General features: G+C 40.1%; 1 protein-coding gene across 1 annotated transcript in view; it reads left to right on the top strand.

The window, feature by feature from the left end:
* LOC127687601 (HEAT repeat-containing protein 5B-like) overlaps nt 1-9,713 on the top strand; it is a 45,892-nt gene extending 36,179 nt beyond the window's left edge. Inside the window, exons 7-9 of the mRNA XM_052186402.1 lie at nt 7,696-7,781; nt 8,127-8,380; nt 9,617-9,713. Of these exons, the coding sequence (XP_052042362.1) occupies nt 7,696-7,779 (84 nt within the window). The 3' untranslated portion in view covers nt 7,780-7,781; nt 8,127-8,380; nt 9,617-9,713. The remainder of the gene's footprint in view (nt 1-7,695; nt 7,782-8,126; nt 8,381-9,616) is intronic.
* Nucleotides 9,714-20,460: the final 10,747 nt, after the last annotated feature.

The raw sequence follows: 20,460 nt of genomic DNA, 5'->3' as shown, positions 1-20,460 counted from the left end.
AGTATATTCTTTTGCTTTGGGATTAAAAAGTTATATATATATATATTTATATCTGTTAACTCCAATTGGTTCAAAGCTTCAATTAGTTTCATTGTCTCCCTGTTTAGTTTCTCTTTTCCTGATCGGTCCATTGATGAAAGTGGAGTGTTGAAGTCACCCACAATTATTGTGTTAGGTGCAATGTGTACTTTGAGCTTTAGTAAAGTTTCTTTTATGAATGAGGGCGCCCTTGTATTTGGTGCATAGATGTTCAGGATTGAGAGTTTTTCTTGTTGGATTTTTCCTCTGACCAGCAAGTAGTGACCTTCCATGTCTCTTTTGATGGCATTAGGTTGAAAGTCAATTTTATCTGAAATTAGAATGGCAACTCCCGGCTTGTTTCCTGGGACCATTTGCTTGTAGAATTGTCTTCCAGCCTTTTACTCTAAGGCTGAGGTGTGTTTCCTGTATGCAGCAAAATGTAGGGTCCTGTTTTTATGAAACCAGTCTGTTAGTCTGTCTTTTTATTGGGGAATTGAGTCCATTGATGTTAAGAGATATCAAAGGGTAGTGGTTATTGCTTCCTAACATTTTTGATTTTAATTTTATATGTGTGTGGTTATCCTCTTTGGGTTTGATGAAAGAAGCTTAATATCCTGCTCTTTCCAGGGTATAGTTTCCCTCGTTGTAATGGTGCTTTCCCCCTATTATCCTTTGTAGGGCTGGGTTTGTAGAAAGATATTGTGTAAATTTGGTTTTGTCATGGAATATCTTGGTTTCTCCATCTATAGTAATTGAGAGTTTCACTTGGTATAGTAGTCTCGGCTGGCATCTGTGTTCTCTTAGAGTCTGCATGAGCTCCACCCAGGATCTTCTTGCTTTCGTGGTCTCTGGTGAGAAATCTGGTGTAATTCTGATAGGTCTTCCTTTATATGTTACTTGCCCTTTTTCTCTTACTGCCCTAAGTATTCTTTCTTTGTTTAGTACATTTGGGGTTTTGATTATTATGTGACTGGAGGTATTTCTGTTCTGGTCCAGTCTGTTTGGAGTTCTGTAGGCTTCTTGTATATTCATGGGCATCTCTCTCTTTAGGTTAGGGAAGTTTTCTTCCATAATTTTGTTGAAGATATTTGCTGGCCCTTTAAGTTGTAAATCTTCACTCTCATCAATACCTATAATCCTTAGATTTGGCTTTCTCATTGTGTCCTGGATTTCCTGGATATTTTGGGTTACAAGCTTTTTGCATTTTGCATTTTCTTTAACTGTTGAGTCCATGGTTTCTATGGTATCTTCAGCATCTGAGATTCTTTCTTCTATCTCTTGTATTCTGTTGTTGTATTTGCGTCTATGGTCCCTGATTTCTTCCCAAGGTTTTCTATCTCCAAAGTTGTCTCCCTTTGTGTTTTCTTAGTTGTTTCTACTTCTGTTTTCAGATCCTGGAAATTTTTGCTCAGTTCTGTCATTTGCTTGTCTGTGTTTTCCTCTAATTCTTTAAGTGATTTTTGTGTTTCCTCTTTCATGACTTCTGCCTGTTGATCTAGGTTCTCCTGTATTTCTTTAAGTGATTTTTTGGTTTCCTCCTTATTGGCTTTTGCATTCTCCTGAATTTCTTTCAATGATTTTTGTGTTTCCCTTGTAAGGGCTTCTAATTTTTGATCCATTTTCTCCTGAATTTCTTTAAGTATGTCCTTCATGTGTTCCTGTACTAGCATCAAGACCAGTGATTTTAAATCCAAATCTTGTTTTTCTGGTGTGTTGTGGTATCCAGGAGTTGCTAATGTTGGAGAATTGGGTTCAGATGCTGCCATAATGCCTTGGTTTCTGTTAGTAACGTTCCTACGTTTGCCTTTAGCCATCTGGTTCTCCCAGGGGTTAGATGGGGTCTTATTGTCACTGGCTGGTGCTTCAACCTACTGTGGATCTTTAAGATTATCTCTGCACCACTGGATGACTGGGTTTCTTCTGGCACAGATTGCTTCCTCTTTTGTGCCTGTGGAACCCTTCTCAGTCTTGCCTCAAGCAATGCTATACTTAGGTTGTCAAGGTCAACCAGGTGTTCTTTGTCTGCTCTATTATGGAGGGAAGAAGTTGTCCTGGGGGTCACTCCCTCTGTTGATTCTCACATAGGACACAGGTCCTGCGATGGACTGGCTTGTAGATGAACCGCCTATGTGCTCAGTTCCTGAGTGCAGGCAGACCCCTGGTGGTTTGTACCACCAGAAATCTAAAGCTCAGGATGTTACAGTACCTAGTGATCCTTTTGTGTCCCTGCAGGCAGCGAGTATAAGGGGCTTCTCTCCTTCCACGGCTCCCTGGGCAGGATACAGGCCCTGAGCCCAGCGGGCTGGCAGACAAAAGCTGCCTATGTGCTCAGTTCCTGAGTGCAGGCAGATCCCTGGCGATTTGCACCACCAGAAATCTAAAGCTCAGGGTGTTACAGTACCTAGTGATCCTTTTGTGTCCCTCCTGATTTAGTTTTGGTGTCAGATATCTGTCTAGGAAACTGTCCATTTCCCCCAGATTCTCCAGTTGTGTTGAGTATAGGCTTTTGTAGTAGGATCTAATGATTTTTTGAATTTCCTCAGTTTCTGTTGTTATATCTCCCTTTTCATTTCTAAGTTTGTTAATCTGGATACTGTCTCTGTGCCCTTTGGTTAGGCTGGCTAAGGGTTTATCTATCTTGTTGATTTTCTGAAAGAACCAGCTCCTGGTTTTGTTGATTCTTTGTATGGTTCTCTTTGTTTCTCTTTGTTCTACTTGATTGATTTCAGCCCTGAGTTTGATGATTTCCTGCCTTCTACTCCTCCTGGGTGAAATAGCTTCTTTTCGTTCCAGGGCTTTCAGGTGTGACATTAAGCTGTTAGTGTATGCTCTCTCCATTTTCTTTTTCTTTTTTTTATATATATATATTTTCATTTTCTATATTTTTTGTTTACATTCCAAATGATTTCCCCTTTCCCAGATTTCCCCATCCCCATATGTCCCATAAACCTTCTTCTCTCCATCCCTTCTCCAATCACCTCCCTCCTTTTTCTCTGTCCTTATATTCCCTTCCAATGCTAGATCAATCCTTTCCAGGATCAGGACCCTTTCCATACTTCTTCATGGGCGTCATTTGTTATGCAATTTGTGACTTGGGTATTCAGGGCTTCTGAGCTAATTAATATCCACTTATCAGAGATTGCATTCCATGTGTATTCTTTTGTGATTGGGTTACCTCACTTAGGATGATATTTTCCAGATCAAACCTTTGCCTAAAAATTTTGTGAATTCATTGTTTCTAATTGCTGAGTAGTATTCCATTGTGTAAATATACCACATTTTCTGTATCCATTCCTCCTTTGAGGGGCATCTGGGTTCTTTCCAGTTTCTGGCTATTATAAATAAGGCTGCTATGAACATAATGGAGCATGTGTCTTTATTGCATGCTGGGGAATCCTTTGGGTATATGCCCAGGAGAGGTATATCAGGGTCCTCCGGAAGTGTCATGTCCAGTTTTCTGAGGAACCTCCAGACAGATTTCCAAAGTGGTTGTACCATCTTTCAGCCCCACCAGCAGTGGAGGTCCATTTTCTTTTTGGAGGCACTCAGGGCTATGAGTTTTCCTCCTAGCACTGCTTTCATTGTGTCCCATTTATTTGGGTATATTGTGTCTTCATTTTCATTAAGTTCTAAAAAGTCTTTAATTCTTTCTTTATTTCTTCCTTGACTAAGGTATCATTGAGTGGAATGTTGTTCAGTTTCCACGTATATGTGGGTTTTCTGTTGTTTTTGTTGCTATTGAAGACCACTTTTACTCCATAGAGGTCCGGTACGAGGCATGGGATTAGTTCGATCTTCTTATATTTGTTGAGGTCTGTCTTGTGACCAATTATATGGTTGATTTTGGAGAAGGTACCATGAGGTGCTGAGAAAAAGATAAATTCTTTTGCTTTAGGATAAAATGTTCTATATATATCTGTTAAATATAATTGTTCCAAAGCTTCAATTAGTTTCACAGTGTCCCTGTTCAGTTTCTGTTTTCCTGATCGGTCCATTGAGGAAAGTGCAGTGTTGAAGTCACCCACAATTATTGTGTTAGGTGCAATGTGTGCTTTGAGCTTTAGTAAAGTTTCTTTTATGAATGAGGGTGCCCTTGCATTTGGAGCATAGATGTTCAAGATTGAGAGTTCTTCTTGTTGTATTTCTCCTTTTACCAGCAAGAAGTGTCCCTCAGAGTCTCTTTTGATGACTTTGTTTGAAAATCAATTTTATCTGATATTAGAATGGCTACTCCAGCTTGTTTCCTGAGACCATTTGCTTGTAAAATTGTCTTCCAGCCTTTTGCTCTAAGGTAATGTTTGTTTGTCTTTGACACTGAGGTGTGTTTCCTCTATGCAGCAAAATGTAGGGTCCTGTTTATGTATCCAGTCCGTTAGTCTATGTCTTTTTATTGGGGCATTGAGCCCACTGATATTAAGAGATATTAAGGAATAGTGATTATTACTTCCTGTCATTTTTTGATGTTATTTTTTAAATTTGATTGGTTATCTTCTTTTGAGTTTGATGAAAGAAGGCTACTATCTTGCTTCTTCCAGGGTGAAGTTTCCCTCCTTGTATTGGTGTTTTCCTCCTATTATCCTTTGTAGGGCTGGGTTTGTGGATAGATATTGGGTAAACTTGGTTTTGTCATGGAATATCTTAGTTTCTCCATCTATGGTGATTGGGAGTTTTGCTGGGTAGAGTAGTTTTGGCTGGCATTTGTGTTCTCTTAGAGTCTGCATGAGATCTGCCCAGGATCTTCTAGCTTTCATGGTCTCTGGTGAGAAGTCTGGTGTGATTCTGATAGGTCTTCCTTTATATGCTACTTGGCCTTTTTCTCTTACTGCCTTTAATATTCTTTCTTTGTTTAGTGCATTTAGGGTTCTAATTATTATGTGGCGAGAGGTATTTCTGCTCAGAACCAGTCTGTTTGGAGTTCTGTAGGCTTCTTGTATATTCATAGGCATCTCTCTCTTTAAGTTGGAAAAGTTTTCTTCCATAATTTTGTTGAAGATATTTGCTGGCCCTTTCAATTGTAAATCTTCACTCTCATCTATACCTATAATCCTTAGGTTTGGTCTTCTCATTGTATCCTGGATTTCCTGGATGTTCTGGGATACCAGCTTTTTGCATTTTACATTTTCTTTGACTGTTGAGACAATGGTTTCTATATTATCTTCGGCATCTGAAATTCTTTCTTCCATCTCTTGTATTCTGTTGTTTATATTTGCATCGATGGCTCCTGATTTCTTCTCAAGGTTTTCTATCTCCAAAGTTGTCTCCCTTTGTGATTTCTTAGTTGTTTCTACTTCTGTTTTTAGATCCAGGATGGTTTTGCTCAGTTCTATTGTTTGTTTGTTTGTGTTTTCCTGTAATAAGAGATTTTTGTGTTTCCTCTTTCATGACTTCTGCCTTTTGACTCAAGTTCTCCTGCATTTCTTTACTTTTTTTTTTTTTGCATTTCTTCTTTATTGGCTTCTATCTCTTATTCTCCTGCATTTCTTTATGTGATTTTTGTGTTTCCATTATTCGGGTTTCTAGCTTATTCATGTTCCCCTGTATTTCTTTAAGAGATTCATTTATGTCCTTTTTGTGTTCTTCTAGCAGCATCATGACCAGTGATTTTAAATCCAAATCTTGTTTCTCTGGTGTGTTGGCATAACCAGGACTTGCTGATGTTGGAGAGTTTGGTTCAGATGCTGCCATATTGCCTAGATTTCTATTAGTAATGTTCCTTGGTTTACCTTTTGTCATCTTGTTCTCTGGAGTTAATTGGTCTTGTCTTTGGCTGGTGTTTGGGACTCCTGAGGGGCTCTGGGGCTATTTCTGCAACACTATATGGCTGGGTTTCCCCTGTAGCAGATTGCTGATGTGCTGTCCTCCTCTTGGGTGCCCTTGCAGCCCTAGTGTGCTTTGCCCCAGATTGTGTCTGTGAACCAGATGGTGCCTGTTTGCTCTTTCAGGGAGTGCTGATGATGTATGCTGCCAGGACCTTTTCCATGTGCTGATCACTCTGCTGGGCAGCTGATCTCCCAACCGGGTTGGTGCACCCAAGACTAGCCTAGCTGCTCAGGCCCTGAGTCTAGGCAAAAGCCTGGGAGGCCAAGGTCGGAGCAAAGTTCCCCTTGGGCTCTGACTGTTAATTGGTTCTGTCTGGTGGCCAGGATGGCAGGCGTGTGTGCGTGCTTCCTGAAAGTGCCAGGAGAGTCTGCTGGGCTAACAACCTCCTGGCTGGGTTGACACACAGATGGCCCACCAAGCAGCCCAGTTCTAGGGGTCAGTCCAGGGCCTGTTGGGGCCTAGACCCCCACTATGTTAGCCTTGGGATATGCCTGTTAGCTTGCTTTGCCTGCTAGAGCTCTCTGGCGTCCTGTAGGCAAAATTGCCAGGCCTGCGCAAAAAACTCCTGGCTGGGTTGGCACCCCGATGCCCCCCCCCCCCGAACAGCCCAGGGCCTGGGTGCAGGCCAATGCCCGTCGGGCTAAGACCCCCGCAATGTTGGCCTCAGGTTATATTTGCATACCTCAGTCTGTCTGATCTCTCTGGAGTCTGAGAACCAAGATGGAGGCAAGTCACTCCTGACTGGCAGAAGGCAGAGTTCTGAAATGGCTTCTGTGCGGTGAAAGGCACCATAAATCTGCTGCTGCTTGCAGCCTGGCTGGCCAGCGAAGGTCAGTGGTCGTGGGCGCAGGGCCTAACTGGACCCTGTGTCATCTTGGTTCCATTGTTGATGGCCCTTCAGCTGGACCAGCCACTGCTGTACGGCCACCCAGTTCCGATCTTCTTATATCTGTTGAGGTCTGTTTTGTGACCAATTATATGGTCAACTTTGGAGAAGGTCCAATGAGGTGCTGAGAAAAAGGTATATTCTTTTGATTTAGGATGAGATGTTCTATAGATATCTATTAAATCCATTTGGTCCAAAACTTCTGTTAGTTTCACTATGCCTCAGTTTAGTTTGTGTTTCCCTGATCTGTCTATTGATGAGAGTGCTGTGTTTAAGTCAGGCACAGTTTTGTGTGGGGAACGATGTGTGCTTTAAGCTTTAGTAAACTTTAGGAATGTGGGTGCCCTTGTATTTGGAGGATAGATGTTCAGAATTGAGAGTTCTTCCTGGTAGATTTTTCCTTTGATGAGTATAAAGTGTCCTTCTGTGTCTTTTTTTTTTTTTTGGTGACTTTTGGTTGCAAATCTATTTTATTGGATTTAGAATGTGTACTCCAGCTTTTTTCCTGGGACCATTTGCTTGTAAAACTGTTTTCCAGCCTTTTACTCTGAGCTAGTGTTTGTCTTTGACACTGAGATGTGTTTCCTGTGTGCATCAAAATGTTGGGTCTTGTTTATAGTATCCAGTCTATTAGGGTATGTCTTTTTCTTGGGGTAATGAGTCCATTGATGTTAAGAGATATTAAGGAATAGTGAGTGTTGCTTCCTGCTATTTTTGACTTAATTTGTATGTTCGTGTGGTTATCTTGTTTTGGGTTTGTTGAAACAAGATTAATTTCTTACTTTTTCTAGTGTGTACTTTCTCTCCTTTTATTGGTGTTTTCCATTCATTATCCTTCGAAGGGCTGGATTTGTGGAAAGATACCATGTAAATTTGTTTTTGTCATGAAATACCTTGGTTTCTCGATCTATGATAATTGAGAGATTTTCTGGAAATAGCAGCCTGGGTTGTCATTTGTGTTCCCTTAGGGTCTGTATAACATCTGCCCAGGCTCTTCTGAATTATCACAGAGAGAGGAGCTTCAGTTGAGGAGATGCCTCCTTGAGATCTAGCTGTAAGTCATTTTCTCAATTAGTAATCAGGGGGGAGGGCCCACTGTGGGTGTTGCAATCCCTGGGCTGGTAGTCTTGGGTTCTATAAGAAAGCAAACTGAGCAAGCCAGTGGAAGCAAGCCAGTAAGTACCATCCCTCTATGGCCTCTGCATCAGCTTCTCCTTCCTGACCTGCTTGAGTTCCAGTCCTGACTTCCTTTAGTAATGAACAGCAATGTGGAAGTGTAAGCTGAATAAGTCCTTTCCTCCCCACTTGCTTCTTGGTCATGATGTTTGTGCAGGAATAGAAACCCTAAGATAGAAAGTATGTTTTTACTTGATTTGATGTTTTGTTTTTTTGTTCACAGAGGGAGCATTTTATACTCCCAAGACCATTGATATAGCAAGACTTCACTACGGGAACTCCTGGGCCCCAATTCTCCATGCAGTGGCACTCTGATTAAACAGCACAGGATTTATATGTCAAGAGTGCACAGAAGCAACAACTGTGTCTGGTATACAGAAACCTCCCTAGTGGTCAGTTTAAACGAGGATCCAGGAGCAATGGCTAGTGCGGAAGCCTTGCCAGAAGTTAACAAGGACAGAATGCACCTGACCCTAGGTGGGCTCACTGTGATGCACTCCAGGCCCTGCCACTGCAGAGCTTGGAGCTCTCATCGCAATGCTGTGTAAAGCCTTGTGTAGCACACTTCAGAGAAAGAATAGTACAAGGACCTTCAGCTCCACTTATGAAATAGATGAATTTCTATCTACAAATTATCTAGAACTACTGTAAAAGCTCAGCCATTATGTTCACTCACAGAACAATATTGAATTTCAAGGAAAAAATATACGGTTTTTTATTCAACATGCTTTCTTTGTATTGGCCTTTATTGTCCAATGTAGAAAAAAACATTTTATTATTTGGTTTTTAATAATTTTTAATTTTTAATTTATAATTGTTCTTAGTTATGTATTTACATATTCTTTAGGGAATTTGTCATCTCATATTTTCTGAAAGTGCAAAGTACGACAACTAGTAGGTGTAATTAGTGAATTTTGTAAGTAGATCTCACAGTTGAAAATATGAAAAACACCAGAGTCTTGGCCTTGTACACTGTGAGCACTTGTTTGGACAAGCCTTGTATGTAGCTGGGCATTTATAAACCTTGTATGGGAGATGGATGGCTCAGTGGTTAAGAGCACTTACTGCTTTTAGAGAGGACCTAAGTTCAATTCTAGCACCCCTCAGGTGGGTTCCCAACTGCTCTAACTCCAGCTCCAGTGGCTCTGACACTGTCCTCTGGACTCTGCAGGCATGCACACTCACAGGAACAAACCACACACACACATACACACACACACACATCATTGTATCTTAAAAAACATATGTATACGATATTGTTGGACAACTCTTTAATGAAACTAAAAACTAGTTATAAATTTATTCTTAATGTAGTATAAATTTTTTTTGAGATAAAGTCTCAATGTGTACCTTTGAATGTCTTTATTTTGTAGACCAGGCTGGCCACAAACTCAGAGATACACTTGTCTCTGCCTCCTAAGTGCTGGGATTAAAGGTGAACATCACCACTGCCTGGTTAATATACTATATATTTTTTAATTCTAGAAATTGACAAGTGATTATGTTCATAACATGCCTAATTTAAATATTAAATGAATTGAAGCACTCACTACAACCCCATATTGTGTTTGTCTGTGTAGCCTAGAAAACATTTTTTAACTTCGTGGTAATAATAGATATATAGTAATCTGGGAAAAATAGAGAAAAATATTATATCAAAGCAACACAAGTGTTTTGTGTTGAAAAGTCATGGTTTTACTTTGTGCATTCCAGGTGTGAGTATACAGTTTCTTTGTTCCCATCGACCAGAGGAGCCCATTCAACATGCTACAGCATGCCTGCAGGCCTTACACCCCTTATTGGCTTCTCCTTATGCATGATTCCACATTACAGAAGATCAGGTACAGTGTATTTGTATAATGGATAATTGTATGCTGTGTTTTAATTGCATCTATCTCGGAATAAATTTCTCACACTGGAAATAAACATTGTATATTGCTAACAAGATTGTGTAACTAATACCAACAAAAGGGGTTCTGTCTCTCTTATCTCTTGGATGACTACACAGAGCTAGACTGCAGCTACACACCATGGCTTTACCATCTTAGATCGGGAGTAGTGAGTATGGGGGTCAGGCCCCAGGACCACAGCAATGTGATGTACAGGCAAAGGACACCTTCTCGCAGAGAGGTAGTCGAATGGGATCTTAGAGAAGAACTGCCAAGGGACAAGATTCCTTCTGAGAAAGAGCAACACAAATACAAAAACCAGATCCAGGAGTGCATGGCAAGTTCAAGGGTGTACAGTCATTTACTGTCACTGATGTAAGGCAGATAGACATCATGGGTGGGGCTGGGCAAGGCTGGGAAGGCCAAACGTGAAGCTTTACAAACAAAGGAATTTGGACTCCATACTGAAAGCTAAAGGAAATGATTAACAATGTTTAAATAGAAGGATGATTAATTTTGTTTGGACGTAACTCAAAGAGCATCAGCACATATAGATAGAAAAGTAGATAGATAGATGACTGAGAGTGACAGACACAGAAGGATTATACAGTTAGCCTTGAAGAGGTTAGTTTATGAGGTATGAGAAGGGAGCACGGAGACCAGCTATGAGGCTCTCTATCTAATCCTCCAGAGAATAGTAGTCTAGAAAACTTGAACGAAGGTGAATAGAGGATCATATTGGGAACCTGAGGATAAACAGCAGTTAAGGGTCAAAAATCGAGAACTAGATGGGCAGTGGGGACCAGAGAGGGCAAAAGAGGGAGTAGGGCAAAAGCCAGCAGCTCTCAGGGGCAAGGGATGCTCTGGGAGAGGCAGGGACATGGAAGGGAAGAAAGTACAGACAGATTCGGGACTGCAGCAAGGGCAGAGGAGGCCTGCAGGGCCTTTAAGTAAGAAAGTCTAGAACATTCAGTTACCGAGGAGAGTAGCTTGACAGGAGAGGCACTGGTCTCTCAGTCCCTGGAAGCCTGCTAGGATCCGTGAAGAACATGAAGAACAAGGAACAGCCTGGGATGTATTTTGATTGTGAATTTCTTTGCAATTGAGGGAATTGGCTCTAGAGCCTCATGTATGCTGAACCAGCACTTTCTGACTGAGCAGTGCCCCAAGCTGTGTAGGGGCGTTCCTGTGTTAAGAGAAGAGAGGACAGTTCTGACTGAATTAACTTTCTCTTCTGTTTCTTAATTTATGGCAAGCTCATTGTATCAGTTACATGAAGAAAATTTTAAAGACTTAAAATTACTGTTTGTGGGAGCTGGAGAGATGGCTCAGTGGTTAAGAGTACTGACTGCTCTTCCAGAGGTCCTGAGTTCTATTCCCAGCAACCACATGGTGGCTCACAACCATCTGAATTAGGATCTGATGCCCTCTTCTGGTGTGTCTGAAGACAGCAACAATGTACTCACATAAATAAAATAAATAAATAAATCTTAAAAAAAAAGATTACAGTTTGTAATAGTGGTTAAAGTGAAAACACACCAATTCCTCAGCTTAGGTGGGCAATTAGGAACTTCAGTGACATTGAATTCTCGCAACACCAATAGCTTAGGTGTTTTATTCCAGTAGGAGAATAATAATCTCTGCATATAAAACATTTAAAATTTAAATACTGTATGTTGCTTGAATATCTTATAGGAGAAAGTATGACCTCTCATTCTTTTAATCTAGCCTATATATTAAATTTTAGTTATAAAATCATTATTGCATGTGTATTTTCTTAGGTTTTAATAATACACATCTGCCATTTGTAATTGAAATTAACTAAGTGTATTTATATTAATTATAGCAGCTGATTGGTGTTGAGCTGCTAAGTGTCCTGCACCACCTGTTACTGACCTGGAACCCACCTGCTATCCATCTGCTGGTCACTGGAGTTGTGCAGCAGATTATCAGGGCTGCTCAGGACTATGGACAGGAAAAGAGAAGCGCTCTGAGTAAGTACTGGAAGCAGCAACCTTGTTTGTTCCCCAGGGTTTGGAATTGGTTCTTTTATGTGTATGGCTGTTTTGCCACATGCATGCCTGAGGCCCACAGAGACCAGAAGAGGGCATCCTGCTGCCCTATAAGAAGCAGGGCAGGTGGTTCTTTGTGAGCTCAAAGCCACCCAAATCTACATAGTGAGTTCCAGGCCAGCCAGAGCCAATGTAATGAGGCCCTATCTCCAGAGAAAAAGTAATAAAAGAGGAGACTAAATATTTATGACTGTATTCTGACATATCCCCAAATAAAACTACAGTTTTGATATTGAAATATTTTATCCTATGCTTATATATAGAAATAAGGAATTTCTTATGTTAATATGTATTAGTTAGCAAATATATATGTATATGTTCATGCATATATTGACTGAGAAAAATAATTATGAAATATATGGTATTTGTTTATGTTTTTAATATACTTAAGTAAATTTATATTAGTAAAATCTCATTCTTTTATTTTTTCAATCAATTTGCCAGTTACTTGTTACCTGTCAATGAGTATTTTTTTTTAATTTCTAATTTTCCACAATTATAAAGATAGTTGTGATAAACATCCTTAAAGATTCCTCATGTTTTTTAATGGCACATATGAGGACTGAGAATACATATTTCAATACCACTTTCATTAGATAATGCCAAATTGATGTCCACTGTGTCTTTATGAATTTATGATTCCATCAGCAACTTCTGCTAATCTAATCTCCATACATCAATTTGTATTGTCCTTGTACTGGTGAATATAACCATTTTGATATTCATTTTTAATTCAGGGAAAGTACTTTTTCATAGTTTTTATCTTTTCCTACTTAAATTGTATTTTCTTTTTAAATAAAATATCATTGCTGTGAAAACAGAGTAAGAAGGAAAAGTCTGCCACCTTGTTTTTGAAACCTTTTCACAGCCAGGCATCAAGGCTCATATCTAATCCCAGTCCTTAGACAGTGAGGGCAGGCTCACTATGGAGAGCATTTCCAGCCTGGAATGTTTCTTATTTAAAGAATTGAGGATCTGCACTTAAAAGTTGTGTGTACGTTCACTCAGAAATCCTCCTGGGAGCAATGAGTCCTTTAAAACTGTTGCAATACTTTTCTTCATTTTTAGAACGTTTGATTTTGAAAGAATTTCAAACTTTAATAAGATGGTGGAGAATAGATTTGTGGACTTCAGTATTGTCCAGTATTGTCATAGATACTGCCTCCCACTCCATTGGACCCTCGTGAAATTAATATATCACTACTGTTCCTCATCTTAATTAGCTCTACTGAGCCATTTGAGAATATGCGGACATCTTTGTGAGGTTTTACTCCTGAATACTTCATAGGTATCCTAAGAACAGAGAAATTCCTTAAATACCCACAAAAGAATTGCCAAACTTAGGAATTTAGCATTGATGCAGTGTTATTGTTGTTCAAATGTAAATTTCAGAAGTTGTCCTAAGAATGCATTTTTCTCTGTGTTATGTTTCGATGGGACATTTCCCTAGCCTTTATCTTTTATAGTATTCCGAGTTTGGTTTTATTCTGTTTTGTTGTTTTCTGTGTAGCCCTGGCTGTTCAGGAACTCACATATACTAGGTTAGTCTGGAACTCCTCTCTCTGTCCGCACCCCCTTCCCCTACCCCCACCCTCACCCCACCCCCTGCAAATGCTAGGAAAAAAAATTGTTTATTTTGAGCTTTTGGACTAGCATCCACTTATTAGTAAGTGCATACCATGAACATTCTTTTGTGACTGGATTACCTCACTCAGGATGACACTTTCTAGTTCCATCCATTTGCCTAAGAATTTCATGAGTTCATTGTTTTTAATATCTGAATAGTACTCCATTGTGTATATATACCACAGTTTCTGTATCCATTCCTCTGTTGATGGACATCTGTGTTCTTTCCAGCTTCTGGCTATTATAAATAAGGCAGCTATGAACATAGTGGAGCATGTCTCATTATTACATGTAGGAGCATCTTCTGGGTATATGCCCAGGAGTGGTATAGCTGGCTCCACAGGTAGTACTATGTCTAATTTTCTGAGGAATCGCCAAACTGATTTCCAGAGTGGTTTTACCAGCTTGCAATCCCACCAACAATGGACAAGTGTTCCTCTTTCCCCACATCCTCTCCAGCATCTGCTGTCCCCTGAGTTTTTCATCTTAGCCATTCTGACTGGTGTAAGGTGGAATCTCAGTGTTGTTTTGATTTGCATTTCTCTGATAACTAAGGATGCTGAACATTTCTTTAGGTGCTTTAGAGCCATTTGAGTTTCCTCAGTTGAGAATTCCCTGTTTAGCTCTGTACCCCATTTTTTAATAGTGTTATTTGAGTCTCTGGAGACTAACTTATTGAGTTCTTTGTATACATTGGATATTAGCCCTCTATCTGATGTAGGGTTAATAAAGATTTTTTCCCAATTTGTTCTTTGCCGTTTTGTCCTATTGACTGTGTCCTTTGCCTTACAGAAGCTTTGCAGTTTTATGAGGTCCTATTTGATTCTTGTTCTTAGAATATAAGCCATGGTGTTCTGTTCAGGAACTTTTGCCCTGTGCCCATGTGTTCAAGATTCTTCCACACTTTCTCCTTTATATGCTTCAGTGTTTCTGTTTTTATGTGTAGATCCTTGATCTACTTGGACTTGGAGTTTTGTACAAGGAGATAAGAATGGGTCGATTTGCATGCAGATTTTTCTGCATGCAGATATCCAGTTGATCCAGCACCATTTGTTAAAAATGCTCTTTTTTTCCACTTGATGTTTTTAGTTCATTTGTCAAAAATCAAGTGACCGTACATGTGTGGGTTCTTTTCTTAGTCTTCAATTCTATTCCATTGATCTTCCTGCCTGTCTGCATACTAATACCAAACAGTTTTTTTTTTAAAATCAATATCACTCTGTAGTAGAGCTTGAGGTCAGGGATGGGGATTCTCCCAAAATATCTTTTGTTGTGGAGAATAGTTTTTGCCATCCTGGGTTTTTTGTAATTCCAGATGAATTTGAGAATTGCTCTTTCTAGATCTATGAAGAATTGATTTGGAATTTTGATGGAGATTGAATCTGTAGATTGCTTTTGGCAAGATGGCCATTTTTACTATATTGATCCTGCCAGTCCATGAACATGGGAGATCTTTCCATCTTCTGAGACTTTCTTCAATTTCTTTATTCAGAGGCTTAAATTTCTTGTCCTATAGACCCTTCACTTGCTTCGTCAGGGTCACACCTAGATATGAAATATTATTTGGGACTATTATGAAGGGTGTCATTTTCTTAATTTCTTTCTCATCTTGTTTATCCTTTGAGTAGAAGAAGGCTACTGATTTGCTTGAGTTAAATTTATATCCAGCCACTTTGCTGAAGTTTTGTTACCAGCTTTAGGAGTTCTCTGGTAGAAGTCTTGGGGTCGCTTAAGTATACTATCATATCATCTGCAAATAGTGATATTTTAACTTCTTCCTTTCAAATTTGTATACCTTTGACCTCTTTTTGCTGCCTGGTTGCTCTGGCTAGGACTTCAAATACTATATTGAATAGATAAGGAGAGAGTGGGCAGCCTTGTCTGGTCCCCGAATTTAGTGGGATTGACTCAAGTTTCTCTCCATTTAGTTTGATGTTGGCTACCGGTTTGCAGTATATTGCTTTCACTATGTTTAGGTATGGGCCTGGATTCCCGATCTCTCCAAGACTTTTATCATGAAGGGATGCCGAATTTTGTCAAAAGCTTTTTCAGCATCTAACAAAATGGCCATGTGTTTTTTTTCCTTAAGTTTGTTTATGTATTGAATTACATTGATGGATTTCTCTCTATTGAACCATCCCTACACACCTTAATCATGGTGATTGTTGCTTCCTGTTATTTTTGATGTTATTTTTATGTTTGTGTGGGTATCTTCTTTTGGGTTTGTTGGAAGAAGATTACTTTCTTGCGTTTTCTAGGGTGTAGTTTCCTTCCTTGTTTTGGCATTTTTCATCAATTATCCTTTGTAGGGCTGAATTTGTGGACAGATATTGTGCAAATTTGGTTTTATCATGGAATATTTTGGTTTCTCCATCTATGATGATTGAGAGTTTTGCTGGTATAGTAGCCTGGGCTGGCATTTGTGTTCTCTTAGGGTCTGTATGAGGTTTTCCCAGGATCTTCTAGCTTTCATTGTCTCTGATGAGAAGTCTGGTGTAATTCTGATAGGTCTGTCTTTATATGTTACTTGCTCTTTTTCTCTTACTGCTTTTAGTATTCTTTCTTTGTTTAGTGAATTTGGTGTTTTGATTATTATGTAATGGGAGGACTTTCTGTTCTAGTTCAGTCTGTTTGGACTTCTGAAGGCTTCTTCTATGTTCATGGGCATCTCTTTTTCTAGGTTAGGGAAGTTTTCTTCTACAATTTTGTTGAAGATAGTTACTGGGCCTTTAAGATGTAAATCCTTGCTCTCATCTATATCTATAATCCTTCGGTTTGGTCTTGTCATTGTGTCCTGGAGTTCCTGGATGTTTTGAGTTAGCAGCTTTATGCATTTTGCACTTTCTTTGACTGTTGAGTCAATGTTTTCTATGGTATCTTCAGCACCTGAGGTTCTTTATTCTATCTCTTGTATTCTGTTTTTGATGCTTGCATCTATGACTCCTGGATTCTTTCCAAGGTTTTCTATCTCCAGAGATGTCTCACTTTGTGATTTCTTTATTGTTTCTACTTCTACTTTTAGATCCTTGAATGGTTTTGTTCAGTTCCTTCACTTGATTGTTTGTGTTTTCCTGTAATTGTTTAAGGGATTTTTGTGTTTCCTCTTTAAGGGCTTTTACTTGTTGACCAATGTTCTCCAGTATTTCTTTAAGGGAGTTTTTTAAGTCTTTCTTGAAGTCCTCCATCAGCATCATGAGATACGATTTTAAATCCAACTCTTGCTTTTCTGGTGTGTTGGGGTATATGGGACTTGCTGTGGTGGAAGAACTGAGTTCTGATGTTGCCGTGTGGCCTTGGTTTCTGTTAGTAGGATTCTTGTGCTTGCCTTTCGCCATCTGGTGCTAGTTGGTATTCTTGTCTCTGGCTGGAGTTTGTTACTCCTGTGGGCCTGTAAGCCTGTGTCCTTACTCCTCTGTGCTCAAATGTGAAAGCAATGCTAGGAGACCTTTCTCTCCTGGTGGGCTATGCACAGAAGGCTGTGGAGTCTCCTGGCTCCCTGGTGCAAATGGTGGTAGGAAGACTTCTGTCCCAGCTGGTCCACTGATCACAGAAGTCTGTGGAATCTCCCGGCTCCCTGGTGCAAATGGTGGCGGGAAGACTTCCGCCCCAGATGCTCCACTGATCTTAGGCCCTGTGTGCTCCTAACTGAGCCCCTCCAGAGAGAAGGTGGATATCTCACCTCTGTGTTCAAAAGTGACAGCCTGCTGGAAGATCACTTCCTCCGGGCAGGCTTTGCCAGCTTGATATAAAATTAACTCAAGCAAATTAGTAGCCTTCCTCTACTCAAAGAATAAACAAGCTGAGAAAGAAATTAGGGGAATGACACCCTTCACAATAGTCACAAATAATATTACATACCTTGATCTGACTCTAACCAAGCAAGTAAAAGATCTGTATGACAAGAACTTTAAGCCTCTAAAGGAAGAAATTGAAGATCTCAGAAGATGGAAAGATCTACCATGCTCATGGATTGGCAGGGTTAATATAGTAAAAATTGACATCTTGCCAAAAGCAATCTACAGATTCAATTCAATTCCCATCAAATCCCAAATCAATTTTTCATAGATCTAGAAAGATCAATTCTCAAATTTATCCAGAATAACAAGAAACCCAGGATAGCAAAAACTATTCTCCACAAGAAAAGATCTCCTGGGAGAATCACCATCCCTGACCTCAAGCTCTTCTATAGAGCAATAGTGATAAAAAAAACTGTATGGTATTTGTACAGAGTCAGGAAGGAAGATGAATGGAATAGATCATAAATGAACTCACATACCTACAGTCATATGATCCTTGACAAAGGAGCTAAAACCATCCAGTGTTAAAAAGACAGCATTTTTAACAAATGGTGCTGGATTGACTGGAAGTCAACATATAGAAAAATGCAAATTGAACTATTCTTATCTCCTTGTACAAAGCTCAAGTCCAAGTGGATTAAGGACCTTCACATAAAACCAGATACCCTGAAGCTTATAGAGGAGAAAATGGGGAAGAGCCTTGAACATGTGGGCACAGGGGAAAATTTCCTGAATAGAACACCAATGACTTATGCCCTAAGAACAAGAATCAACAAATGGGACCTCATAAAACTGCAAAGCCTCTACAAGGCAAAGGACACTGTCAATAGGACAAAATGGCAACCAACAGACTGGGAAAAGATATTTACCAATCCTGCACCCAATAGAGGGCTAATATCCGAGGTATATAAAGAACTCAAGACGTTAGACTCCAGAAAGACAAATAACCCTATTTTAAAATTGGATACCGAGCTAAACAGAGAATTCTCAACTGAGGAAACTTGAATGGCTGTGAAGCACCTAAAGAAATGTTCAGCATCCTTAGTTATCAGGGAAATGGAAATCAAAACAACCCTGAGATTTCACCTCATCCCAGTCAGAATGGCTAAGATAAAAATCTCAGGGGACAGCGGATGCTGGCAAGGATATGGAGAAAGAGGAACACTTTTTCCATTGCTGGAGGGATTGCAAGCTGGTAAAACCACGCTGGAAATCACTTTGGCAGTTCTTCAGAAAATTAGACATAGCACTACCTGAGGACCCAGCTATACCACTCCTGGGCATATATCCAGAAGATGCTCCAACATGTAATAATACACATGTTCCATTATGTTCATAGCAGCCTTATTTATAATAGCTAGAAGCTGGAAAGAACACAGATATCCTTCAACAGAGGAATGAATACAGAAAATGTTGTATATCTAAACAGTGCAGTACTATTCAGCTATTTAAAAACAATGGATTCATGAAATTCTTAGGGAAATGAATGGAACTAGATAGTGTCATCCTGAGTGAGGCAACCCAATCACAAAAAAGACACTCATGGTTTGTAATCACTGATAAGTGGAAGTTAGCCCAGGAAGCTCAAAATAAAGAAATTACAAAGACCACAAGAAGCTCAAGAAAAAGAAAGGCCAAAGTGGGGGTGCTTTGGTATTTCTGAGAAAGGGAACAAAATACTCACAGGAGCAATTATGGAGACAAAGAGTGCAACAGAGACTGAAGGAAAGACCACCCAGACACTGTTCTACCTGGCGGTTCATCCTATAAACTCACCAAATCCCAACACTATTATGGATGGCAAGAAGTACTGAAAGGAGGCTGTTATGGTTGTCTCCACAGAGGCCCTTCCAGAGCCTTACAGATACAGGGGCAAATGCTACAGCCAACCACTGGACTGAGTGTGGGGTCCCCAATGTAGGAGTTGGAGTGAGGACTGGAGGAGCTGAAGTGGTTTGCAGCCTCATGAGAAGAATGATAATGTCTACCAACCAGACATCCCGTAACTCCTAGAGATTAAGCCATCAACCAAGGTGTACACATGGTTCTAGCCAAAAATGAGGCAGAGGAACTCCTTGTTGGGCATCAGAGGGAGGAGATGTCCTTGGTCCTATGAGGCTCCATAGATTACCCAGTGTGAGGAAATTGAGGTTGAAGGGGGTAGGTGGCAGTGGGCTGGGTAGAAGGGCATATTCTTGGAGGCAGGGTGTGAGAGGATGGGTTGGGGTTTTCTGGGAACAGGGAAACTGGGAAAGCATATAACATTTGAAATGTAAATGAAGAATATATTCAATAAAAAATGAAAAGAAGACCCCTACTCCACAAAAAAAAAAAAAAAAGAGTTTGGATGTTTTAAAGGGATTGAACTTTTAATATGTAAAGACTGTCAGACTTTTAAAGTTATTTAGGTCTTGGGGATGAATTAAAAAGTAAAGGTTGAGGTTTAATAGTGATGTGTTTGTGTGTCAAGTTGACAAAGGATCAATTGTACTGGCTGGTTTTGTGTGTCAACTTGACACAGTTTGGAGTTATCACAGAGAGAGGAGCTTCAGTTGAAGAAATGCCTGCAGGGGATCCAGCTGTGGGACATTTTCTCAATTAGTGATGAACTGGGGAGGGCCCCTTGTGGGTGGTGCCCTTCCTTGACTGGTAGTCTTGGGTTCTATAAGACAGCAGGCTGAGCAAGCCAGGGGAAGCAAGCCAGTAAGAAACATCCCTCCATGGCCTCTGCATCAGCTCCTGCTTCCTGACCTGCTTGAGTTACAGTCCTGACTTCCTTTGGTGATAAACAGCAGCGTGGAAGTGTAAGCTGAATAAACCCTTTCTTTCCTAACTTGCTTCTTGTTCATGGTATTTGTGCAGGAATAGAAACCCTGACTAAGACACTATGGAAGGCAAAGCAATATATGCATATCGTTAGCAAAGAACAGTGAGGCAGAGCAAATCTCAATGCCCAGTGCTCAGTGCTCCTCTCCATCGCTCTATGGGTCATATTTATACTCCATCATGGGTCCTTTCACGTGTCTGCTTTAGCAAGACATCCTTGCACCTGTGTGCCTCAGGAAACATCATTTGACCAAACTGGCTTTCTAAATAAACCGGAGGTTTCCACTTCACATCACCATAGAGTCTGGGAACTCTATAAACAGAGCGAATCTTCTGTGTCTCCCATT

The sequence above is a fragment of the Apodemus sylvaticus genome, chromosome 6 (assembly GCF_947179515.1).
Source record: "Apodemus sylvaticus chromosome 6, mApoSyl1.1, whole genome shotgun sequence".
Classification (NCBI taxonomy): domain Eukaryota; kingdom Metazoa; phylum Chordata; class Mammalia; order Rodentia; family Muridae; genus Apodemus; species Apodemus sylvaticus.
The sequence above is the reverse complement of the archived record's forward strand: the minus strand, read 5'-3'. Positions and strand labels throughout refer to the sequence as shown.